Source organism: Strix aluco, chromosome 12 (genome assembly GCF_031877795.1).
Source record: "Strix aluco isolate bStrAlu1 chromosome 12, bStrAlu1.hap1, whole genome shotgun sequence".
Lineage (NCBI taxonomy): Eukaryota > Metazoa > Chordata > Aves > Strigiformes > Strigidae > Strix > Strix aluco.
In genome coordinates, this window is record NC_133942.1 from 11,695,449 (window position 1) to 11,721,724 (window position 26,276).

At 44.1% G+C, this 26,276-nt stretch overlaps 1 protein-coding gene across 3 annotated transcripts; it reads left to right on the top strand.

The window, feature by feature from the left end:
- Window positions 1–472: 472 nt before the first annotated feature.
- On the top strand, window positions 473–25,981 carry GOLM2 (golgi membrane protein 2). Of its 3 annotated transcripts, XM_074837567.1 has the most exons (10): window positions 473–1,153; window positions 7,699–7,753; window positions 8,756–8,858; window positions 9,905–9,995; window positions 10,908–11,052; window positions 11,888–11,968; window positions 12,327–12,425; window positions 13,831–14,004; window positions 20,336–20,503; window positions 24,587–25,981. In XM_074837567.1, the coding sequence occupies exons 1-10, from the start codon at window positions 827–829 to the stop codon at window positions 24,658–24,660; spliced, it is 1,317 nt and encodes a 438-aa protein (XP_074693668.1). In that variant the 5' UTR covers window positions 473–826; the 3' UTR covers window positions 24,661–25,981. The 3 variants fall into 3 exon arrangements, with proteins under 3 accessions (XP_074693668.1, XP_074693670.1, XP_074693669.1); XM_074837569.1 differs by lacking the exon at window positions 20,336–20,503 and having other exon boundaries at window positions 25,134–25,981; XM_074837568.1 differs by lacking the exon at window positions 20,336–20,503 and having other exon boundaries at window positions 474–1,153.
- Window positions 25,982–26,276: the final 295 nt, after the last annotated feature.

Here is a 26,276-nt window from a genome sequence, read left to right on the forward strand (position 1 = left end):
TCAGAGACGTATGTACCATTGCGATAAGAGATTCATGGTGTGTGAGGCGATCTGATTAAGAATAAACGCTTTATCTGGGTTATTTCTTATAAAACAACTAATTTCCTCACATAATTTCGAACACGCGTTGTATTTCCTCAGGAAACATTTTTCAGGAGAAGCGCTGAAGCCTACTCTGCTTCCCCCCAACAGCCCGTTACGCCGCAGCCCGTTACGCCGCAGCCCGTCCCCGTGGAATCCCGGTGCCACCGGCGGTGCAAACCCGCCCTCCCCCGCCACCCCCCTCACAGAAAATGGCGCCTCCCCGGCAGCGGGAGACTCCGCTCTCGCGAGAGCGCGGCGGGTTAGTCTCGCGAGAGTTGGTCGGCGGAAGGGGCGGGGCGTATCCTGGAAGGGGCGTGGCGGAGCGGGCCGCTGCCGGCCGGCGAGGTGGGCGGGGCGCCGCGGTGGCGGCGCCAGCGCAGCGTTGCGGCCTGTCCCTCCCCGCGGGGCGGGAGCGGCGCCTGGGCCGGCCACGGCAGCGCGGGCAGAGCCCTGCCCCGGCGCGGCTTCCCCTCGCCCCGCTCCCCTCGGCCGCCCCGGACAGCCTGCGCTTCTTTCGTCTCTGCTTCAGGCCCCAGCCCCCGCCCCCCCGCTCCCCTCAGGGCCCCCCCCCGCCGCCCTCAGGGTCCTCCGCCGCTGGGGATGCGCCCGGCCCCCCGGGGCAGCCCCTCCGCCCGCCGCCCAGCTCCCTGAGCAGCCTTCGTGCCCCCCGTCCTTGCTTCTCCCCTCTCAGGTGCGGGCGGAAGCGGTGAGCGGGTGAAGCCCCCGCCCGGCGGCCTCCCCCATGGTGGGCTTCGGGGCCAACCGGAGGGGCGGCCGTCTGCCTTCCCTTGTCTTCGTGGCGCTGCTGGTGGTGATCGCCATCCTCGCCTTCAACTGCTGGAACGCCTCGTCCCGCCAGGCCCTGCTGCAGGAGGAGGTGGCGGAGCTGCAGAGCCAGGCCAAGCGCACCGAGGTGGCCCGGGGGCGGCTGGAGAAGAGGAACTCGGACCTGATGGGCAAGGTCGACTCGCACAAGAAGCAGCTGGAGCAGAAGGAGGCCGACTACAGCCACCTCAGCAGCCAGCTGCAGGCCAGGGACGGCCAGGTGAAGAAGTGCGAGGACAGCAAGGTAAAGCGGAGGGGGCAGCCAGGCCTGGGGGTGGCGGTGGGGGGGTGTCCCCCGGCGCCCTGCGGGGTGCCTCTGCCCGGGGTGGCTCTGCCTGGGGTGCTGGCCGGTGTCCCTGCAGCCCGTGGGTGACAGAGGCGCCCCAAGGCACTGGTGTCTAAAGCTGGTGCGTTGGCTTTGCTTGAGTTGGGACGTTTGCAGGTTTCTGAATGCATCCCAGAAAAGAGCTGAAAATGGCCAGCAAAGGCCGCGTGTGTGCTAAGAAGCAAAACACCGAGACCTCACTGTCTTCTAGATGGCTGTTAAATTATTATTTTTGAGCTTTCGTCCTCTGCTGAGATTATTTGATCTTTTGTGATCAGTCAGAAAGCTGTACACAGCCTTAAAACTACAGTTTGCTTGGCTTCAAGGAAAATAAAACAAGTACAATGTTCAGGTGTAGCGGCCCTGAGCTTCTTTTCCCTGTGTCTCTCAAAATGCCAGGCACATCAGAGTCTGCTTCTTATGCAGCCAGCATATACTTGGTAAAAAAAAAAAAGCCTTGCTGCTGATAGAACTTGTCACTTTCATTAGCTGCAAAGAGACAAGCTAATACAAAATTCAGTTTGCCCTTCTATGTGGAGGTGGCCCGGGCATTTGTTTTGTTGCAGAAGAGAAAATGAGTGAATGCATCAACTTTCACTGTTCCGCTTTCATAATCATCCCAGGCAACTCTTCACAGAGGAGGCAGCAGACAAGTTCTTTTACTCAGTCGTGTATGGTAGCGTGTACTCTATTTGCATGCAGTTCAGAATTCTGCTAATTGAACACTGTTTATCACAGCAGGATTTATGGAAATATTGCACTCTCAGACTTATTACTGGCTGAGTTTGTTTTTCTGGCCCTTTCATATCACACATTTGATGAGCAGGATAAGAAAATGCATTTAATTGTCACAGAAAAATCTGAGTACATACATGTCTCATTACAGAATTAGACTCCTTCAAACTGATTAAGTTTATATTAAAGTTTTCTTTCCTACTGAACCATTAAAATTAAGCCATTTGTGTGTTCAGCAAACATGTTCTTTTACATTTTTAATTTTTGTTCTGAGATTGGAATAAAAAGCCTGATTAGATATGTAATGGTGGATACTGGTGCTCTCCATTGGAAATAAATGCAAGTAACACCATTGTGATTAAAAATATTGTGATACTATAAAATCTAGTTTAATTTCTAAATAAGTATTCTATATAAATATGAAAACAATTAAGTCTAAGAGAAGCTGAACTCAAAGCAGTTAGGTTTTAAGAAAGATGCTTCCCCTTGTAAAAGACAGAAAACTGGTAGTTTTCTAAACGGTTGGGGTTTTTGATTTGTTTTTTTGTTGTTTGTTTTTTTAAATTGAACTTTTACAGGCAAATAGAGGGCAAATAGGTTTAGTTAGTTGTTTATTGCCCTCTTCGATAAAAGCAAGCACCCAAAGGTGGTAGTAGCTTGAAAACACAGGCAGTGGCCAGTCACGGCACCAAGTTGGAACTCCCTTTCTCGGGCTGTTGAGGATAGTAAAAGAACATGAGTTTGGGCTAGACTGGACAAATTAATGGAGGAGGACTGCTGAGGGCTGGTAAATGCCCTGAAACTGCCTCCAACTGCAGACTTGGGGGGGGAAGTGGCTGAGGGTGTGCGAAGGAATGAATATAGGTGGGTGTTTGCAGTATGGCTGCTCTCTGTGTAGGTGAAGTTGATTTTGTGTTCCCATGGTTTAGCCTCTGTTCACAGGGCACTGAACTTGTTTCATGCATTATTGTAACCGACTGCCAGGTGTAAAGCTCCACTGGTGGTATTTGAGTAAGCTATGGGTTACTGGGCTGCATGGCAAGGCTTGCTTTTAATACAAGAATTTTTTTTTTTTTTTCAAATCTGTGGTGTTTTGCTATAGGACGCCAGGAGAGGAAATGCAAGTGTGAAGTCAGGGTGTCTAGGAAGGGTTACTGGAAGCCAGAGCCCGCTTTGATGCAGATGATACAAACTGAGGTGCTGTTGAGCTGCACCTGCCTGCTGACCGCTGTGGTGTTCTCCATAAATCTGGCTGGTCTTTGAACGCTCTCAGAGTCTGGCATCTCGCAGGAGAGGGGCAAGAGAAATGTGGCTAGTAAACCTCTCCAATTAATTTTATTGTTAATTGTATGCATGCTGCAGTGTATGCCCTTATCTTCAGTCTTTGTTCCAGAAGCTGCCATTTAAGGTCATGTGAGCTAGTAGCTTTTGAATATCCTCTCTTCTTGTGTTAAAAATGTTCGGTGTGCCTTAATAGGCAAGAACAGCGGTATGTTTTATTAATAACCAGTCACTGTCCCTTTCTCATTTCCTCCCATGTGAGCTACTGTCATGTTCTCAGTGGCAACAATCCTATTTTTTGTCTAAAAAAACCCTTTAAGTGACTGTACTTCAGAGAGTAGAGAATAAAGCTCTGATTTAGAGAATAAAGATCTGTTACCAAAAAAAATAGCGAGTAGTAGGCATAATGTGTCTGATCAAAAAAAGGCTTAAAAGATATTTTTTTTTCCCCTCTTAATATAGAATTAAGCAGGGATGTTCTTTGAACAGTTTTTTACCAATGATCTTAGTCCATCTGTGAAATGCAGGAGCTGTAATAAAACACCAACACTGGTAATTCCCAGGGTATCAAGTGATCACAACAGATCTAGGCTTGTTTCATAGAAAACTCCTTTGAAAGATGCTGCTCTGGTGGTTATCATGGTGTCAATCCTGCTTTATGCTCCTTTGTCTTCATTAGAGATTCTTTGCCTTGTGGTCATATAAATCAAGTGTGCGTTTCCCCCTGTTGAGGCAACTTGAATTTCTGCAGGCAGCTTCCTCCTAGCTCGGTGATATCAGTAGTCAAGCCCAAACCCTTGTCTGTCTCCTCCCTCCCCCTGCATGCGTAACAAGCCAGTCACACTGCACCAGAATATTGTTTGCTCTTATGAGCAAATGTACTAGCGTGACCTAGTGTCTTGTGTTCCAAAAAAAAAAAAAAAAAAGGAAAGTAAAAAAGCCTGGGTTCTTGGGAATTCTTTTCTCCTATCACCCTGTGATGAGCTCATGATGGTCTGCTGGACTTCTTTTGGAGCTCCTCGTGGGAGGCAAACGGGTAGTGGCAGCCCCCCCCACCCCCCACACTTGGGGAGGTGGTGCATGCCGAGGTAGCATTAGTTTCCCGAGTATCTCATGCTCTTTTGCAGCATACCATGAGGATACTGGTTTTTTTCATAGCTCTACACATCCCTTTGCAATAAGCTCGATAAAATGATTGAATGGCAGGAATTTGTGGTGGAGAGCTTCCAGCTGGCTGCCAGCCAGCGCGTAGGGGTTGGTAGCAGTGTGTTTGCTAGCGCGGCTCTGGGGAGCGTGCCTTTCTCATTCCAGAGCTGCTGCTGGCTGTGCCAGGTGTGTGATACAGCTCGCCCCTAGACATGGTGCCTAGGAATGGTGCATTGTACGATGAAACTGTTTAGTCAAACATCCTTGGGAGCAGCTGGTTATGTTCTTTGTTGCCAAAACTCCTGGATAGCTCCTCCGTCTGCAACGCTGTAGCTTTGCAGCAGTGATGTTGAGTGCCTCTTCCAGTCTTGAGGCATGTTCCTGATGATCACAGCATCACCTCTAACGCTGCACTAATTGCTTGCTGGTAGCACTGCCTATTCTGAAAAAGGCAGCTGGCGGTAGCAGGGAGATCACGGAACTGTTGCGCATAGACCCTTGTGCAAGCAGCCTTCTAAACAGCTTTCCCGTGCCCTGGCAGCGCGTTGGGAACACCCAGGCTGGGGAAGCTGCACGGAGGGGCACGGACACAGGCAGTCCAGAGGGTGTTCTTGCTAGATAAAGAAATGACTCAGCGGGGAATACAGGTGGAGGTTTGCCATTTACCACAAACTTAATCGGAGAGCAATGCCACCTGCGTTCTGCCCTGCCATACACAGATAAGCTCCAGCGTGTTCAGAACTTTCTTCCCTTACGCTGCCTTTCACTACATGAGGAGACCGTTACACTTCAGACAGCACTGGAAGGTTGCCTTGCGTGTATATAGCTCCAGCATGCATGGGATCTTTGATGGTTTTTTTCCTGCACAGAGCTCACTGGGCCACAGAGAATTTCTTTTATACATCCCAACTGCTTTGGGAAGGATCTGAGAAGCCACTGAGAAATACAAACAGCACAAACAGGTCTAGACTCTCAGAGGACACAGCTCAGAAAGAACTGGACTAGTGCCATGGTTTGTGGAGTGTGGTTTTTTTGCATGTGTAGGTGGATCAGATCCCATGAATCATAAAAAAGCTTCTTCGCTTTCTATCCCTCAGATGAGGGACATTTGCTGTCAGCTGAGCTGTTTTGGATATAAATTCTGTCACTTTTCTCTGAAACTCTAAATTGCCAAAATGAAAGATTGTGTGATAAAGCTGATGCTATCTTCAAATCAAACTCCTGTTAACAGACAGGCAGCCCTCCTCCAGCTCATTTCAAGTCAAATGTTTTATAGGCTGAGCAGAAGCAAGCCAGTGGGAAGGCTTTCTGTGGTATGAGTTCTGATAGATGAAGGTTTGAAAACAGAACCTGCTACTTCCCAGGATCTCCTTTGTGGATTTACTGGGTTCTGGGAGAGAACTGCATTAGAGCGGAGGACAGGAAAAAATTTGGTTATCACCAGTGGCTTTGCAAAGTAGGGAAAGATACTTTCTCATTACCACTCAACAAATCACTCTCTGTATCTGTTCCCCTGTCCCGGTGCCCGTTCGATGGAGAGCTGGCAAGATAGGCGCCTATTGGAATGGAAGGGCTTGGCTTTTGGCTTGTGCTTCTGCATGAAGTCCCCGCCATGGGGCTTACTTGCATTTTAAAATAAAGCATAGGAAGTCCAATGCAGGCTTTCATTTTATTTGCGTATTGTTCTTTGTGCATCCTGTAACTGGAGTGCCTTAAATGTCTTGGGGGGCAGAGCACATGTGTAGCTGCTTCTCTAATGTGTCGAGCTGGCTCCTTAAGTGTCCCTGTTAGGTGTTTTTATTTTGTATTGTATTTCAGAGCGGTATGGTCAGGGTTCTCGGGTTTCCAAAAGATTGCATCATCTGCCGGTCCTTCTTTTTTCGGGAAAAGCCTTGTGAAGTGGCTGGGCGTTCCCACCATCGCGGTGGTGCCTCTCCAGAAACCCTCTTGGTGCTTGTTCCGGGCCACGGGGCCGCGTTCGCTGCCGGTGCTGCCCGTGTGAGCGCTGCTGCGAGGGACGAGCCAGGATACCGCAGTCTGGTGCAAACAAAACTCTCGACGGAGCGCTCTGTTTCATAAGGAGCCTCTATTATGTGGCTGGAGCTCTTGGATGCGTGCCTCCGTGTACACTGTGTTCTGCAGAAAATCACGATTTCAGCAGTTCTGGTAGGGCCGTAGTTCCTGAAGTCACAGATGCCTCCCTCAGCCCGTGTGGGACAGACTGAGTCAGGCCCCCAGAGTTTGAGTGCCGCTTTTAAAAACAAAAACATTACATGAAACATTTTTACAGAAATGAATAATTCGGTAAAAGAGAAGGTAGAGGTGGGTGGAGGAAGTCTTAAAGTAAGGGCATACGTCTTTTTTGTTTGTTTTGACAGGAAATGTAGGTAACTGACTCAGCCATTGAGCTGCAGAATCTGTGGGGGAGTTGAAATAGCCTCTGTGTTTGTGTGTGTGTATCCCCCGCCCCGCACTTGTGCTTCATCTTGGTATTCCCAGAGGTAATTCTGACCTTGTAACCCAAGAATGACAGCGCTCTTCCAGCACCTTTCTAGAGTTACTGTTTATACCCATCATGAAACTACAAGAAAAATAATTACACCAGTGTTGCCTGATGACAGTGGTGGATTTTTTCACCCTTTCTCAGCATGTTCTACATGTGCATCTTTCTCTTCATTTCTGCTATTTTTTGTCTTTACATATGTCTTTCTGTAAGAACAAGCCAAAGCATCTTAATGACACTGTGTACATGCATTTCTTATTTATTGTAACTGCTATTTTTTCCTTACTAAAAATACCAAATTAAAAGCTGTTGTGAAAGTCTACTGATGTCACATTCTCACTTAAAAATAAACTGTGTATTATGGATATTAGGTACATCACATAAAAAATTTACTTCAAATGTACATTAGGTAAAAATTGTTTTTGCTAATGATGCTGCATGTTTATTTTTATACACTTATGTGTTGACATTGGAAATTCATCATCTCCTCCTGCAGTATCAGAATGCAGTGTGTTTATTTTAGTCCTGACAGAGTCTGCTTTTTTGATAGAAATATATTCTGGAAATAAATTTAAGTCCTTGTTAGCAAAGCCTAAATACAGTGTTTAGGTTGGTGAAATCACTTATAGATCACTAAACATAGATTACTTATATTTACAAGAATTTTGTATATGTCGTTCTGATAATCCTTCTCATAAATTGTCTTTACAATGCAAACAAATGCACCTGAGTCTTGGCAGTGTGAACCCTCTCTAGCCTGCCGATGGGCTGTATTTATATAACCATTTCTTCCTTTCAGATTAAGCTGCAGAACAACATATCCTATCAAATGGCAGACATACATCGTTTAAAGGGTAAGGAATTTATGGCCAAACAGTGATTTGGCAGGCTGTGAAGTTGTGTATTTTTTAACTGCCTAGGTACTGCAGAATACATTGTAAAGGAAGGATCAAGTGGTGCTGGAACATCACAGAATGTGAGATTTCATTATATTTGTTTATTCCCTGGTCTGGATAAGTGTCGGGTTGGCTCTCGTAGACTTTGCTCTACTGTCATGTGTTTTGGCACTGCTTACTTCCAAGATACTAGAATTATTTTCATGACCGAATACACAGTTTAATGTAGTTTGGATCAGCAATGCTGTGATACTTACGCTGGGTTAGAAAAGGTCCAGAAAATATCTTTTAAGACTGATAGATACAGACAGGATTACAATGCCCGTAATCTTACGGATTTCAGAGTGACCTGGGACGGCTAATGCCAAAATTTGAACATGCCTGCAGACAATGTACTTGGCATTTCTGCCTGTATCTATGTAGTTGCAACTTCAAATAGTAGGAAGCTTATCAGTTATTTGTAGCCTGAGGAGCAGGGAGGAAAACTTCTAGAATAATTGTGAAGACAGGAAATATGTATTGATTTTAGGGATAGTGTGAAGGTAATTTATTCTGTACACTTATTGCAGAAAAAGAATATTTGACCATCAGGCCTAAAGCAACCTAGTAGTACTTGTGTTCCTCAGAATAACAGAATCTTTCAGGAAATTAAGGAGATTTCCAACAGATAGGTGAAATAGCATTGTGTACATCTTTTGAATGAAAAGGGAGAGAAAAATTTAGGGGTTTTGGCATAGCATCAGAAGAATTGGTCTGTAATTCATACTGGCATCTGGCATACATGAGTAAATTGACATCTTTTTTCAAGTTAGTTTAAGAATCTTTGAAGTATATCTAGAAGAAATAACATTAAACTTGAGCATATTTTTAACCTGTATAGCAATATTGAAAGTTGTATCAGCCATGGGGCATTTTTTCTTATATTTCTTTATTCATGTTGATTTTTGGTTTTTGGTCTAGAACAACTAGCAGAATTACGTCAGGAATTCATTCGCCAGGAAGATCAGCTTCACGAGTACAAGAAGAACAATACTTACCTGACAAGGAGATTGGAATATGACAGGTATGTCTTCAAGAATGTAAGTAACTGTAAATTTGTGTGTGTGCAATGGAGGTCTGTGTTGAAAAGTGCAAATTAATCCTGTTTCTGCTAATCCTTAAACTTGAGTGTACTCATTTGGTGATGTGACTTCAACTTAGCTAGTTGTTTGATTTTAAAGTTCTATTTTTTGTGTTGTTCTGCTCCTCCCCCCAAAGTGAGCTATGCTCTAAGAAAAATCTGACTTACTGGAATTTTTCAGCATTTTTTTAATAATATGGAGATCTTGGCTAACAAATAATTGGAAGAGTTTAATCGACGCAGTTCTGTAAGCCACCAAGGTTGTAAATTGCTGTTTTTCTGAAAGTGTAACTTCATTTTTTTCAACTGAAGTTGAAAGCACTGTGTATATTGAAATTTTAAGTTGACCTCAGCCTTTTAAGTTTGTGGTGGAGAAGCAGGGAGAACAACTGCTTCTGAAGCTGTGAGGAATAGGGGAGATTAACACTTGAGATAATGTTTGAAACTTTTGCACCTAAAAATATTCTTCAGGTGCGATGTTGAGTCCTTGCGGGTTTGTGGGAGACGGGAGTTTTGTTGAATTGGGTTGATCTGCGCGTGGTTTGTTCGAGGAGCTGGGACAGCTGTGTCATTCAGCTCTTGTTACTTGTTGGTAGCAGTAACTGATAGTAGTAGTTGTGCATCTTCTGTGTTGACAGCCACGGGAAATATATTGCCTTCCTAGCGGAATTAATATATGCTGATGACAGATTAACTGTGGAGCTTGACTTTTCAGTCGCTTTCCAGGTTTTGGAGGAAATATGTTCAAGGCCATTCTTTTTATTTTACTGTTTTTTTGCTCTGTCCCTATTTTTTCCAGTTCTGCTTTCTTTCTGTGTTCAGTCCATTTCCACTCCATACACATTCCAGGACAAAGCTTTTTGGACAGACTATTCTAGTTATATCTCAGGTTTGGCTTTTTGTGCCACTTCATATTTTTCCCCCTATTTTATTTATGGGAGAGCAGATACAATAAATGAAATATAACTAATAATGTGTTTCTAATCAAGTCTGCAGTGTGGCCAGCAGATCAAGGAAATGAAACTGCAACATGAAGAAAACATAAAGAAACTAATGGACCAAGTTGTGCGGGAACAAAAGGTAATGGGCAGCTAAACTTCTCTGTTGAGTTAGAAGAGCCCACAGTCTGCTGTTTGACTCAGCACTTCAAATATATGGAGGCCTTGGACATTTTTCCCCTAACTTTTCATTAAACAGCATCCTGAGCAGCCCTGAGTGGGTGTTGGTGTAAGAACATCTGCCTCTTCTGCTCAGGCAGTGAACTAAGCCTTGAAGATCAGGCTTAATTCTTTGCTCTGCTGCAGCTTTCCTACATGACATCATTGCTAAGGATTTCAGTTTTTCTCTATAAAATGGATATTACTTTATAGCTCTCCAGAGTGGGATCTGTGTTCTTATACCCTTATATAGGTTATTGCAAAGAGGAACCTGATCTCTGCTGAGGCCTCGAGGTGCTAATGTGATGCAAATAACAACGGTATTTGAATAGTATCAAGGGTGTAATTATATGGTGCAAGCTGCCAGTAGAATATGGGCCTCCTTCCTACAAACAGATGAAATAACTGCTTTTCTTAAAAATGCATTTCCTTTCTTTGTCTCTGTTTACAAACATTTCAAATAATAAGGCAGACTTAAAGTAGATTTTGGTCAGATCTTTTCTTAAAATCTAGGATTGTTTCAAAGTCTCTGACCTGAGGCTTATGGCCAATGGTGTCTTGACCTCTTTGCATTGTACTTGAGCTGCCTATGCCAATGCAAACGTCATACAGCCATGCTGTATTTTACATTTTCTGTTACATCTCCATACTCTTATCTCCTACCCTCGGGATTTAGGTTTGTATATAGAGGACTCATGCTGTTGTTTGCTTTGGTGATCACCTAATTCATAAATGTGATTTTGCTTACCCAAAGTGATCTTGAATTCGAGGGTATTTGTTTTGTAATTTTCAGGGATGTGCTTAATATTGGTTCCTTATGAATTTGTTCTAACAGGCCACACAAAAAAGTCAGTCCAGCAAAGACACTGAAGTAAGCCCCAGTAATGATGACCAGGCAATATCTAAGACTGTTCCAGAGGCAGAAGATAAAAACGGAGTAAAGAATGAGCAGCCTTCAGATCATGTTGTAAATGGCAAAGGTATTTCCTTTGTTTTATCGTTTCTGGTAGATAGTGGACCAGTTGTGTTGCGTCCTTTGCTGTCATCTCTGAAGTGGAACAATGAATTATTTAGCTCAGATAACTCGATTAGCTGCATGGGGTTGTACTAAGTTAGAGTTATAGGTATCCAGAGATTGGTGTGTCTTTTCTCCGGCTCCTTTTATGAAGGTAGTTTCTTGCGCAGTTTTGTGTTCGCTTTGTTGGCTCATTTGGCATTTCCTTCCTGCCGTGGCCAGTCGTGGGCTGGGGGTGGCCTCTCTGCTCCCTGGGAGATATGTCCTGGGGTGGGCTAGGGAAGGGGCACGTTGTTGGAGAGCTGGAATCTGCCCAGAGAAGGTGGCTGGAGGCGAGGAGTGTTGGAACTGCTGGGAGAAGCCTCCAGCGGGGTAAGTCAGGAGCAGCAGGGACCTTTGGTTGTCGGGAGCCATACAGGCGGCTCTCGGCGAGTGGCTATTGCGGGTGTTCCCCCAAAAGGCAGATGGGTTCCCTTTGTTTCTGCTTCTTGTGCTGCTGAATCAGCACTGGTTTGTATCGGTCCAGCGTCTGTTCCAGCCAGCTTCTTGCAGCAGGCTTCTCTTATTCTGTTATCAAGAGCAGAGCATCTTTCCCATCCTTTTCTGAAGGTCGCACTGAGATGGGGAGCACTGCCCCAGAGAGGCTTCAGGGACTTTGGCAGTGCAGGATAAGGAGTGTTGTAGTTGTGTTATCAATCCGGGACATGTTCTGTGGGTAAAGGACTTTTCTGGTCTTGGAGCCTTCCACAAGAGGGAAATTCACTGTTCAAACTTCAGAATATCCTATTCTTGTCTTATAGAGAAAATCAAACCAGGAGGAGATGCAGGCATGCCTGAAATAGAAGATAATGACCCTGCTAAAGCTGAGGATACTCCCACTGGTTAGGAGAAATATTCTAATACTTCCACATTTGGGTTCTTGGTGGTGTATATATTCTGTTTGAATACAGCGTGATTCGTAGTGAATGCAAAGATTTAAAATCTGTCTGTGGTAATAAAATTCAAGTGGGGTGTAAAATATGATAATTTTTACTGTGCTTTACAGGTTTGAATATTCAAACCTGAATGCTTCTGATAATTCCACACACACCCCTGACCCCAATCCTGTATTTTATATTTTCATCTGTGGTTTAAAAGTAAGAAAACAACAAAGAAGTGTACAGGATTGTTAGAGGAAGACCTGATATAGAATGTCTGTTTGTTTCATGTTAATGCTTTTGTCCGTATATTTTGTTTTAGCTTTAAAGAAGCCACTTATTTCAGCTCCTAAAAGTGAAGGTCATCAGTCTGTTGTAAATCTTCCAACTGAACAGCCCCATGCTCCAAATCTGGCACCAGGTAATATTCTTACTAGCAGGTGACAACATTTGTCAACATTTTGTAGGAAACTTAGTATTTAATATCTGCTGCCCTGTCGTGAATGTTAGATGCACATGGCCAGCCCCTTCTTCGTGTTTGATGTGATTACAAAAAGAAAAACAGTGATCAATTTCTACAGGACACAAGATGGAGTGTATGGCATCTGGCTTCCTGAGGCACTCAGGTTGCTGGCTGTGTGACCTCTTTTCATCCCCCTCACAGCCAATAATTTCTGAGCCTTTTGACCAACTTCAGCCAAATTTGAGAGTTAGAAGTTTCAAAGATAAATGCTTCAAGATTTCTCCACTGGACAGAGGAGAGTAACTGAAATTAGTATTCCTCCTTAGGGGTACTAATTACAGGGCTGCAACGTATTATCAGGAGTTGATTGTTGATCTCTCAGTAGCTGGTTATATGCAGAGATTAACCAGTGGTATTATCACCTGCTCAGTGTCCTCCTGTTTCTGTGAACAGCTCGCTTGAGGGTGATGTGGAGGAGGTTTAGGACATGAGAGAACTAGAAGTTTAGAAGAATTGCAGTTAGAAAGGACACAAATGCATAGAAAATACACTTAAATTTAATGCTCACGGATCAAGTCACTTTGCTTTCATGTCAAAGAGAAGATTATATCTGCACTGCAAGTGGCATGTTCAAATACTGTTCTGCTAAAAAACATTAAATATAATGTGCTTATTATATATTTGTGACATGACCAAACAGCTTGGAGCTTTTCGTTATGCCCATTATTAGTTCTTTTGAAAAAAGGCAACAGAAGTTTCTTAATTATTTTCCTTTTATAGTGGGTGTGTAAGCAGGTTAGAATACCAAAATTAGTGAGCTCAAAGTCTGTATATAAGTTTAAAGTTTATTATTTCCAAATGTCAAGTTTTTTAAGTAGTTTGTTTCTTTTTGTTGTTCTGAGGTAGTCCTTCATTTTGACTTTTATTAATGAGAAAATATAAAAGACAGCAAATGGAAAGCTTGCTTCGTTGAATTTAGAATCTGTCAACAGAAGGTTGATGTGAATTTCAGGGGGACCAGGATTTTCTGTATTCCTTGGTTATGTAGTCCTGTGATTCTGCTTATTATTTTTAGCATAACTCCTGTGACCTACTGCAACCTTCTCCTCAGATCATAGTTCTTGAAACAATAAATGATGCTTAGTAGATTTGAAAAGCAGAATCAGCAGGAGGATAAAAAAATACATAAATGTATTATTGTTCTGGGCTTTATCAAGGGCTTAAGTACATACAGAAAATCAGCTGAGAAGGTAATGACTTAGGATTGATTACGTATTAAAATGTGATGAATTATCTTTTGCAGTAAGGTTGTAGCCTTCTTTTGGAACCATGTAAAAACCCAATGCGCTTCTTCATTCTGTAGGTTTGCACAGTGACAATGATGGAAATGCTGATATGGTGAAGCAGATACCTCCAAATTCTCTCCAGCACCTAAATTTTGAAGAAAATATGGAAAATCAGAAAGAGCACAAAATTGAGACAGACCATATAAAAATTCCAAAGAGCAGAGTTAGTGACTTGCAGAAGATGAAGCAAAGTAAGTTGGTCAATATCATATACTTCAGTATATTAAGAAAATCACTGCATTTTCTGTCTGTAATAGCACCTGTCAGGAAAATAGGAATGGTTACAGTGGTGGAGAGTAAGCCTGGAAAGAAATGTAGTATGTTACTGTGTAAAAGATATGCCTTGATGTGTCGTCTTTCATATATATATTCAGTCATTTAAAAAAATTATTTGCTTATAAGAATTTAAAATGCTTTTCAAAATTGCTACATATTTAAATAGATTAAGTCAAGACCTTTGGTACATGCATGATACCGAGTGACTTATATTCACTCTATCGCTTGACTTGAATACGATGTTTTGGACAATATTGTAAGAATTCAGCCCTTGCATAGAGGGTCTTTGTGGTGGTGTATGTGTATTGGCCAGAAGTTTGTTCTCTGTGTGAGGAAGTTTTCCAGAACCCTTCTCTTCCACATCTGCTCGAGGAAGAAGCCTCCAGACAGGAGCAAACCATGTCATTGTTTATGGAGTACGATGATGGTGACACTGCTGAGGCTTAGTGGGCAGGCAGCAGGTAGGGACTTGCAAATAGGCACAGAGCTGTCTGGGAGCTCTTGGGTTTGAGATGCGTCTTTACCTTGGGCTGACACGTAACGCCAGGGAGCATCACGCCTGTGGCCCTCGCCTTGGCATCTGCCCCTCCGGCATGGCGAAACCCCAGCAGGAGCCCAGCACCACACAGCCGCTCGCTTGCTCCTCCCCTCCCAGTGGGATGGGGAGCAGAATCAGAGGAAAAAAAAGTAAAACTCGTGGGTTGAGATAAGAACAGTTTAATTACTAAAATAAAATATAATAATAATAATACATTAGTAATGAAAAGGAAGATAACAAAAAGAGTAACAGTTAGTGTTAGGTTAATGGTTGGACTAGATGATCTTCAAGGTCTTTTCCAGCCGAGATGATTCTGTGATTCTGAGTGAAATAAAGCCCAAGACAGGCAGGTGATGCACAGTGCAGTCGCTCACCACCCGCTGACCGATGCCCGAGTGGGGATCTGCCCCTCCCAGCCAACTCCTCCCCAGTTTCTATACTGGGCTTGGCGTCATATAATCTGGAGTAGCCCTTCGTCTAGTTGGGGTCAGCTCTCCTGGCTGTGCTCCCTCCCAGCTTTTTTGCCTTGCTGGCAGAGCACACGGAACTGAAAAATCCTTCAGCCGCTTAGCAGCTGAAGCATCGGTGTGATACCAGCAGTGTTCTCACACCAAATCCAACACGCGGCGTTGCACCGGCTGCTGGGAAGAATGAACTCATCCCAGCCGAAACCAGGGCACTGCAGGAACGTTATAGTGAAACAAGTTTCTTATGGTATCGGTGGAGATACTATACCCCTAAGTATTAGTATAACTAGTCATTATACTCTGTGCCTTAACCTAGTTGTTTTTGAAGAACTAATTGCAATTGTTTAGCATTTGGGTGGGGAAGGGCCATTTGGAAGAAAAAACATAGTGCTGAAACATCCCTTTTTGGGTTTTATTATCCAAATAAGATTTTTCTTTATTTTATATAGCTATTATATAGATTTAACTTTAAATGTCTTTGTACTTACAAGAAAGTAGCTTTCACTTTGACTTTGGTTTCTGATTAAAATCTGTATTCCAAGATGTCAAGTTATCACATCAGAACAGCCGTCTCCAGAGACATGAGAACTGGGAGGAGAAAGGGATTCTGTAGCCTCCTGCCAGAAACCTGTGATAATGCTGTGGATTGGATAAATAGTGGTATAGAAATAGTAATTTTGTTGAAATAGAATAATGAATTGGTTTCAGCGATCAATGAAAAGAATTCTGAAAGCTAGGGTTGCTCTCAGGAAAACGAAACTGAATTCCTTTTTGTCATAAAAGGTTTTGTGAAATTCCCTTCATTAGCATTAACTTGTGGTTCCTTTTCATGGTCTAAAACTTGACTGGCACATCTGTAGCTTGGAGAAACTTTAGGAAAAAAGTGTTAATCTCTAGCAATCTTTTAAATATTCCGTGAATAACAGAGAAATAAGTTTAAAATAATACACCATTTATTCTTGTAAGATGTTCTAGTTGCTCTTCTGAAGCAGAGGTTAAATTGAAGTGGGGCCTGTGAGCATATAGCCAGTTTGCTAGCAGGTGCCTGTGCTGCCATGAAGGGGTGCACAGGGATGGGGGAGCTGAGGGTGTTCTCTCCTCCTCCCCCCACGCCCATGTAGCCCCCCAAGGACAGAGGCTGCAGATTGTGCCAGGCCTCATCCACGAGGTTTAAGAAGCTACCTGAAATGGTTTCTGAACCATTAGCAACTTTGAGAGCGGTACCATCGTACCGCAAATAGACATGTCTTTGAAAAGTGCGTGGAAAGAGGGTTTGAGGAGTTCTGGAGACCCAGCAGCTGAGCACCAATGCTTGGGAACAGATTCTTGATCAGTTTGAATACAGTATGACAAGTGGTTAACACGGATTTCTCCAGAGCAGACTGTGTCAGTGACGTGATCTGAGAAGTATGTGTTCAAAGGAATGGAAGCTGTAGAAACAGGAATGTGACTTTGTTGTAGGCAAATTAATGGAGACCTGGTCAGGAGTAAATTGCTGTTTGGTGGGTGCACAGTTTTAAGACTATTCCAGGCATAGCCAGCATATATCCAGGCAAAAGCTTCTGTGAGCTTTACAAAGATGCATCCCTTGCTTGGCACTGTTTGGTATTTTCAGTGCTGGATGGTAAACCATATATGAGATGTGGTTCAGCAGCGTAAAAGTTTGTAAATATAAAAGTAGTCTGCAATGAGAATGGAGAATTGCATGTGCAGAGTAAGGGGCAAAGAGCAAGCGAGCAGCTCGGTCAAACTGATGTGGTCGACGGTGGGCATTGGTCACTGACAGATGTTTGAAGTGAGGTTTTTCTTCTGGGATGTGTGAACAGGAATGTCAGATAAGGTCATGAGAGGGAGTAGCTAACTCTGGTTTACCTAGTGCTTGTGGGGCCGTCCTCTGGCTTTAGATATCAAAGAAAGACAATGCGAAGCTGGAAGGAATTCAGGGAAGAGGAAAAAAAAAAGTGGGGTTTACTATGAGGGGGAAAAAAAAAAATCTCTAAAAAGACCAGAATTGAAGAGGTGGGGAATGGACATCAGTTTGCTGTTTTGTTGGGTTTTGGGGCTATATTGGGGTTTTTTTAAGAAACAGATCTGTAGGGAAGGCTTCAGTTATTTTACTATCACTCATGGATCTTTCTGGTGAAGTGGGGATAGGTGTATTCAGAATTGGCGTGCAACCTGTGCAAGCTTTTCTTCCACTCAGTGGATCCTGAGATGTGCAAGACTTGTTTAGTTCATTCAGGTAGCTTCTTGAAGCTCTTACACTTGTCTGGCTGAGTGGCTACAGCAGAAATGACTGGGCTTCGTATTTCAGTTGGGGTTTTTAAATGGATTGGCTGCCTTCCCTGGCAGTGGATTAGATGATGGGGGACCAGCTTTGTAGGCAGGAGCAGTGAATGAAATGTCTCCATTGTAGGCTGTGGACCTGAGAGTCAGCCACCATCACCGACTACTCTTTTCCTTTTCTCTTTGCTCCTTCACATTTGTAACGACTCACATTGTATGCTGTGATGATGCAGTGAGGGAGGGGCTTTCTCTGTCATGTATGGGAATAGCTAATCCAGGTTGGGAGAGGATTTATTTCTCAGTTGGTTGGCAGTGGCTGCTCTGAAGGGTCCGTGATCAGTTCATCCCTCTGGGGTAGCGGAGCCTGGCTCTGGCACGCAGCTTTTGCCGGGGTTTTGGTTACCGACCGCTTCAGAACGTGATGTGCATCAGCCCCGGGGGTGAGACCAGGAACCGTCATTGCTCAGGGGATCTGTCATACCTGTCCACTTTCAGAATCGGAGAACTTCTTCCCAAAAGATATTTTCCTTTATTTTGATAGCATAGATTGAAAAAGCAACTCTGGTACTAGGTACAGAGATGGGCACATCGCAGCTGTTCGCTTTCGAAAGCAGCAGAACCCGAAAGTGTCTGCAGCAGAGTCGCTGTTTGTGCTCTTACCTGGCACCCTGGGAAAGGGCTGGGTGCAGCTGCCCTCCCGTTGGCTGCTGTTTGGAGCTGTCCTGTGAGCAGGTCCTTAGTGATGAGCATGTGAACAGCTGCTCCGAGTAGTGTGTGAGTAGGGATCCAGCTTGGAGTAATACCCCTGTGTCTACACAGGATTCATTTCAGCAAATGTTACCTGCAGATTTTGGCATCGGTGACATCCTCACGGGGCACTGCGTGCTGTCACTAACTGCTCGTGCTTCAGGCCAGCATACTGCAGTGTGCCTCGCGGAGCCAGCCCCTGCAGTGCTGCGGTACAGACACTGCCTTGGCTCTGGAGTGCTCAGAGAGATCCACGCCGCCATCACGACTCCAGATTTACCAGTTTCAGTGGGGGCCTTGCTGGGTCCAACTACTGGCAACTGCTGTTTGCCTCAAGTCTTGGTATCCCCAGACCACTGTACGTGCATCATGTCGGAGTACCGACATTCTCCCGCTGCTGTGCGAGAAGTCATCTACTGCCTGAACCTCTTGTGCCCTTGACTGCACACCCCGTGGTGGGGCCAGACCGCCTGGGCCCTCCCCACTGCCGGCGAGGTTTGCGTGCTTGGCCTTTCCTCCCCTGGCGTGGGGTAGCTTGAGCTAAAATACCCAATGCTGAGAGCAGAACGAAGCGCCTGTGGTGGAAGAGCAGCTGCATCCCGGGGCGGTGCTGGAGCCCGAGCTTGCCCAGGCGGTCCCGGGCGCTGGGTGCTCAGGCGAGCTCCCGCTCGCAGGCCTCTGGGCCAGGATCCCTTGATTACATTTTAACCTTCTGTCAGCTGAAATGTGTTCAGTACTTGTTTCTCACAATACTTCTGGCATATCTACAGGCTTGCTTTTTCTGTAAGTTAAGTGCATTCAGTTGTCTTTCGATAACTTGTTTGATATTTAACATGTGCGAGTTGTACAGTTCTGTCTGCTTTTTATATACAACGCAGTGTCCAAAAATACAGTCATAGCAAGGATTACTCAATTAGGGATGAATAGAGAATGAATAATACTTAAACTTTTGATTTCTAAACAGATCATAGTTTCTTCTTGCTTATTTTATGAAAATAACTGAAACTTCTGTTTCTGTACATTTGAGCTGCGCTAGATGTGATTTTTCTGCTTTTCTCCCCCCCAGATAACCACTGTGTTATTGTTTCTGTCCTGATTTTTATATGCTGCCATATGTGATAGTTTTCATTGTCTTAAGAAATAATTTCATTTTTACATCTGTCCATTGTAACCCCAACCTCCTTTTTAATCCTAACTTTGAAATCCTATTCTTCAGTTTTACTTCTCTGTTTAATTGCTTCCACTGTGAATCACTTCACATCTGCCTTGGCAGACTTTTTTCTCAGTCCGTTTCCAGTCTGTAAAGATTGTGTCACACTTTAATCCTTCTTTTTTTTTTTTTTTTTTCATTTATACATAATCCCTCCAGACTCGTGTCCTCTGCAGACTCAGTGTTGCGTTCTTCAAGGAATGGGCAAGCAGACTGAGCTGCACTAGACTTGAACGGATCTTGTATCCCAGTAAACACCAGCTCTGAACTTGACATCACACCGTTAATCTTTCATTGTGTGCTTGGTTGACTGGTCGTTTCATTGTTCCAGCTAATTCTCATTTTTCTTGTGCATTGTTTCAGTATCTGGAACTATTCTTCATTCTTTGCTGGGATACAAAAATACTGGATTCAGAACACTTTGAAAACTGTTAAAGCTTAATAGGAAACCAGAGTGTAAAGCCAAATTAATTAGGTAGTTAAAGAAATCAGTTCAGAGGTGCAAGGCAGATCCTTGCTAGGTTTTCACCCTTGACAGCATGGTGCACAGGCTGCAGGTGTCTCCATATACAAAGTCAGCAATATATTGCTCTGTTGTGGGTAGGAAAATGCCAGTCCTCCTCAGCAAAAGTCTAGAGACGAAAGCTTCCATGGAATGCTCTTCAGGATTTTAAGAAAACTTGTTATTAGTGTTTGTAGGTAGTCAAAGATGGAGCTGTTTGGTTGGACACTTACTCCAGCTCCTTCCTCCGGAGAGTGAAGCTTGTAACAATGGGATTTCACAAGATCCAAGTGCGGAGAGACTGCGTACGCCCTTTGCAGAGGGGTTCCATAAGCCTTGTTCTCCCCCTGCCCAAGCCTTCTCCGTCCTACCCCTTCTCCTCCAGCTGAAACTACTACAAAACCCCCGACTATCTTAACCTGCCGTCTGCTTTCGTTTAGAATCTTCCTGTTTCTTTCCTCTCTGCTTCTGACTTAATCCTTTGCCTACTTCACAGGCCGATTCTTTGATGAGAATGAGTCCCCTGTTGATCCGCAGCAGGGTTCTAAACTGGCAGATTATAATGGGGATGATGGTAACGTGGGTGAGTATGAGGCAGACAAACAGGCTGAGCTGGCTTACAATGAGGAAGAGGATGGTGATGGTGGAGAAGAAGACGTCCAAGGTGAGCTTGGGCCTTGTCTCCATCCCATTGTAATAAAATCCACGCTGAGTTTACTTGTTGAATTTGTGTAAAGCCTCACTATTTTTAGCTGATCACAAATTTCTAATACAGAATAAATAAGCTTTAGGCAACCGTTACAATTTGGTCTTGCTCTCCGTTTGGAAGCAGCGTTACAGTGAGAGGGTTCGGATACCTGATGGCAGTTGTGTAAACAGTTTCTGCTGGGAGAATCAAGACACTTCAAATTGCAGAAATTATTTTGTCTAAAACCCCAAATCTGGTATCTAGCGTGTTGGGATCTAATCTCTGACATTACTAAAGTAATTTTCAAATACAGAAGTGTAGTTTTTCTGAGTACTGCTTCTGTCACGCCTGCCTCAAGGTGGTATGCGATGAGGTCTCAGTTAGCAATTCGAAGTGTGATTTCGGTGCATCGTACACAGATTCAACAGGCTTCTGGCTTTCCTTGCTAACCAAACTTCAAACCTCATTAATCTGGTGCCAGCCTAATCCCCGCATCTGCATGTTCAGCACCTCTCATCCTGCATGCCTCAGTGCATCGCCTCTCCATTGCTTGTCTGCCATGTATCGACCACGTTGTCTGCCCTCCTCCATCCACTTTTTCGGTAAAATTTTGTGAAAGGCTTGCATGTCTGCAGGGTGAAAGCATTTACATAAATATATATAGTATTTCCAATTAAGGAAAGTGCAAAATAGAGGGAGGTAAAAAACCCAACCCCGATTGAAGTTCTACAGGCACCCTGATTTTGATCCACAAGTTTTTTAGCTGGTAATTTTTCAGACATGTATTTAATTGGTATCTAAGCATAATTAATGGTGAAAAGCTGATAAAAAAAGCTGATAAAAAGCAACTGATTTCTGTGGGCATGCATCTAGCTAGGCAGCGTCAGCACTTTTTGGCTAGGCTGGCAGCTTGAACTCATGAACAAGCCACAGAAAAGTACGGATCAGAACCGTGGGCAATTCATTAACTTACCAATTGCTGCTCCAGAAGGCATGGCCTGTTTTGTTACACTTCTGCCCAAAACTAGCAGTGGCATTTAGCCACTGGGGATTGCTAACATCTGTTCTGGACGGGTGATTACTGGGTTGTGATGTGCTTGGGCACATGGGTATGCAGCCGCTCTGTTGATGCTGTGGAAGTAGGAGACTTGCTCCCCATGGGTATGATCTTGTGGTATGTCACGCAGCACTGTGTGGCTGAGCTCCGCTCTGCAAAGCCAAGCAGTTGTGTGGGTCAGGTTCTTCATGGTTTTTTAGTTCAGTTCCCCACAGGAGACAGCAGGTGATGCCTCACACCAGTTCCTTAACTGGGCTTCAGAATGAAATTCTTGAGGTTTTAATCACGGCCACGTAACTGTCCCTGGGTCTGTGCTGCCTTCTGCCACCCGCCTTGCCCAGCCCCAGGCTCGTCCCTCCCGCAGCCTCGGCGGGAGGTGGGTTGCAGGTGGGCTGCCCCAGCCCCGCGGGGACGCAGCTTCTGCTCTACCTCAGGGCTCGGGTTTGCTCACCAGCGCCAGTGTGCTGCCACAGGGGCCTGTCCAGGGAAACTGATGGTTTAGGTAGCAAGAGTTAGTATCTAGGCTGTAAACTACCACTGGTACAGCATTCCTGTACATCGCTTATGAAAAGGTGGGTATGATATAGTAGCAAGTGGTGGAGAATGTTCAGAATCATAGAGATTGGGCTTATGTAGCTTGCTATGCAAAGGGTATTTGAAAAAAAACCCAAAGAGCTCTAACTGAAAGTGGCCTCATAAAACTGTTTGCCTTTTAGATGTGGTGCCTGTCAGTTCACTGCTCTGGTAGCTTTAAATTTGGACTTGGCAGAAATCTTTTTTCTGATCAACCCCTCTCTATATGTGTGTAGACATAATGGATTTAGTATCTGGTACTAAAGCTTAAGGAGTGACTTCTGGAAGCCTTTTCCTGAAGAACAGTCTGAGCAGCATAGGTTACTACCTCGGACTTAGTTTTCCAAGCACTGTTAAGTTGTTTCTAGTAACTTGACTTGATTTGATGCGAGTCAACCAGCATGGTAAGCCATGCTTCCACAAGTAGCATTTTGGAAAAAGTGTTTGCTTTAGTCTTTACACTAACTTGTTTGCAGAGTAGGAGAGGGTAGAATTGTGGGCGTTTGGAGGGAGGGTGGTTATAATTGTTTAGGGAGGGGGAAAAAAACCCACTGAATTTCTGTCTAAAAACTATCAGAAAAGCATCACGTGGTTTTGCATTAGGTTGGAACAAAGCATGTGGCATGTGCAAACAAAGCAATTTAATTAAACATGTTTTTCTGTTGCCACAGAAAATGTGAGAGCCTTAGATTATCAGAGGAAAATACACAAATTTGGAACATACACGCACGTGAATGTCTGGCATTCCTTCTTTCAGTCCACCTGCTTGAAATGCAGGGTGATATTTAAAAGTTGTTGGCTTCTACTATAGTAAATATATTTTTGTGGTGGCTGGCTGGTGGCAGATGATATAAATGAAGTGATATCCACGTGCTGTAGTGGCCGTTTCTTACCCAACAAAGCCCATGTCACGTAGATAAACTTCAGCCTCTTGCTGCTGGGGGGTGAGCAGCGGGCACTCACCTTGCGGGCAGTCTGACCAGTCAGTGCTATAAAAGTGTTGGAGAGCTTCAGGCAGCTCAGCGTCTGGTAAAAGACGTGGTAAACTTAAACTTTGCTTTCCGTTCCTGAATATAGGAATGGAAATAGATATATTCCTGAATATATAGCAAGCATCTTTCCTGAATATAAAGGAACACAGCTTTAAAATGCAAGAAAAGCTTATTAATTGAGACAAACTGAAGTTTAGGACTTATTTGCTTATTGAGGAAGGAAGGCTGGGGACCCACGCAGGAGAGATCAGAATTCTGGCAGGTAGAATGCAGAATATTATATTTTAAAGCATCACTTGAAAAAACAAAATCAGTGTGCATTTTCTTCATGGATTTTTTTGCATGTGCTAGAGTAAATGGTTATACTGGGAATGCATAAGTGTGTTTGTTTTAATTTTACCATTTTTCATTATGCTGAAATCCAAAAGCCAAGAAGTAGGACAGAGTAGAGTGGTGCAGAGACACAATCATTGTGGATCGGAGAGCCAAGATGAAACACCTTTGTTCTTCCAGTGAAGGACAAAGCTGTAAATCCCCTGTAAAGAGGACCCGGGTGCAGGAGGGAGACGCGCTGCTGGCTCTCGGCTCCCTGGCTGGGCACCCACGGCCCAGCGATGCCAGAGACGGCGCCTTGGCTGTGGGGCTGAGCGCGGGTCACGTGGGAGCCTGGCTGGACGGGCTTGTTTGTGAAGAGCAGCGCTGAAAAACCTCTTGTTGAGTCCAGCAGTGCTGAGAGCGGAGCGGGGATTTCCGGTGGTAGGTTGGGTAAGGTTGAGAGCTGCCTTGTACATTTTTTACAGCCTCTCTTCAAATTTTACCCTCAAGTCTGAGGCGCGAGGTAGCAGTATGTAAAAATGTTGACAGCAAAGTCAGTTCCAGCATTAGTAAAAGTTCCCATCACTGAAAAATTTGCTGTGCCATGTTTGCCTGAAAGGCATCATCTCCCAAATCTGCGAAGTAGGTGGGAAAAGGATTACCCCAGCGTGGAGGGGGCTGTGCTGGCTTGGCTGCGCCAGTCCCAGGAGGCACCCAGCCTTGGCAGAATCTTACAGCATATTGATTCTAGAATGGCTTAAAAAACGGCAGTGTGACTTTCCAAAGCAGTTGACTTTGTAGTTGGGTTTTAGTGGGAAGAGATTGAAATCCTTACAGGAAGAATCTCAAATTACAGTAGTAAGTTTAACTAGTTCTGCAGTCTCTTAAGTCAATAAATTGCTGGCACACAGTTGCAGTAAAGCCAAGGACCCTGTCCCGGAGTGCCAGCAGCCGGACGTGCGCTCCCGGGCCCGTGTGCGTTCCCGTGTTTCCCCCATGAGTTCATTCCCGTACGCGGGCGAGGCAGCTCCGTGTGGACGGAGGCATTAGCAGCATGCTCGGGGAAAGCCTGGGGAAGGATTTCTTCAGCGGTATCGCATCAGCTGCATGTTTTAATTGCAGATGATGAAGAAAGAGACCTACAAAACGACCTCGTTGATTATGGCAAGCCACGCTTCAGTGACGGAGTTCTTTAAGGCCTGAGTGAGGCAGGAATGTGGATGAGAGGAGATTTCCACGGAGGAACTTGAAGTGCTGCGAAACTGAACCATTTTTACTTTACCTTAAAGGAAGCTGATCATAAAAAGTGACGAGTATACTCAAAGTCAGCGAAGTAACAGAAGGAAACAGTTCTGTACATATGTGCATAGTTGTACTATTGCAAATTGTATTAAAACTACATTTTTGCTGTTACATTGAGCCAATTACTTAGACTGTACCTTATCTGTAATAATCTTTACATTTAAAACCGATATTATAAATACGGGCTGAATTGTTTCTGCAATTTAGAAAACTTTGTAAACTGGAGAACTTGTACAGTTTGTATCTCATGTAAGAAATACACTGTGGAAACAATGTACAGCCAAAGGACTCCTTTTCTACAGTAATACCTGTATGAGCAAAAATACTCCTGCTTTTCTCATGAGTGCCGTGTTTTTGTATTTTGCAGGTGAGCTAGCAGTTGAGAATGAAAACTGAATGTTTAAAAAATTGCTCCTTCCTTAATGTAACTGAGGAAAGGCTCTGGCAGTCTTCGGAAGCAAGTACCGTTTTAATTCTCGCATACAGTGACCAAATCTTGTTGCTCGAGCTGGAAATCGGTCATATTAGAATTTTAATGAGTTGATACATCCTGAAGAGGTTGTGTAACTAATAGCTTATTTTAAAAGGTAATATAAATAATTCAGCACAGCTTGTAGGAAATCTTTGTGTGTGTGTTAAAGAGAGCAAGTGCGTTAGTGAGAAAGGGAGAAGTCTCCATCAGCTCTGTGGGAACCGTGACAGAAGGAACAACCCTCAACTCGGCAAACACGTCACGTGCAGTTCCGCTGTCTCGGGCATCCATCCTGTGCAGTCACTCTGGTTAATTTACAATTTAATACTTTGATACAGATCTCTGAACATCTGCCATGCTCCACCTTTTGATTTTCTATATCGGAAGGTTTGTAAGTTAGATACTTTTTGTATTCTGTGTTTAAGCACTTTCTGAATTTTAAGGAAATGATTCTGTTGATTGACAGGAGTGGAAATTAAGGTTATTAACTAGCCTGCTTCTCCAAAAGGGCTACTGTGAAGAGAGACGATAGGGCCTCTGACATGGGTGATTGTACTTTCTCTCTGTACTCAGGTTCCAGGTTGAAGTAACAGTTCAGGTTTGCTCGACGCCAACTCAGTGAACCTTTTAAATAAATCTCAATGGTCATATGATTTTTTTTTTTTTTTTTTTTGGCCACGGGAATCTTCTACCGATCAGTCTTAAATATACAAGAAATAAAAATTTCAGATTCTGGTGATGCATCTCAAGGTGGTTTGTTTTGTTTGTTTTTTTTTTTTTTTAAGGCTTGAGCTCTTCATTCCATACTTACGGGAGGCAGATGGGGGGAACGGCCCTTGCATGGTGTGATGTACTTTCTGTTGGAAATGCAATGCTGAACCTGCTCAGAATTAGATACCGTACTAATACCACAGCGAGTATAAACTTGTACCAGGGTTCCAAGAATAGCAGTCTGCAGTAAATACTGCATCAAAGTACTACAATTTTTTTGTTTGTCTTAAAATGTATTTTCACCCTGAATTAGGTGTTAACTTGATT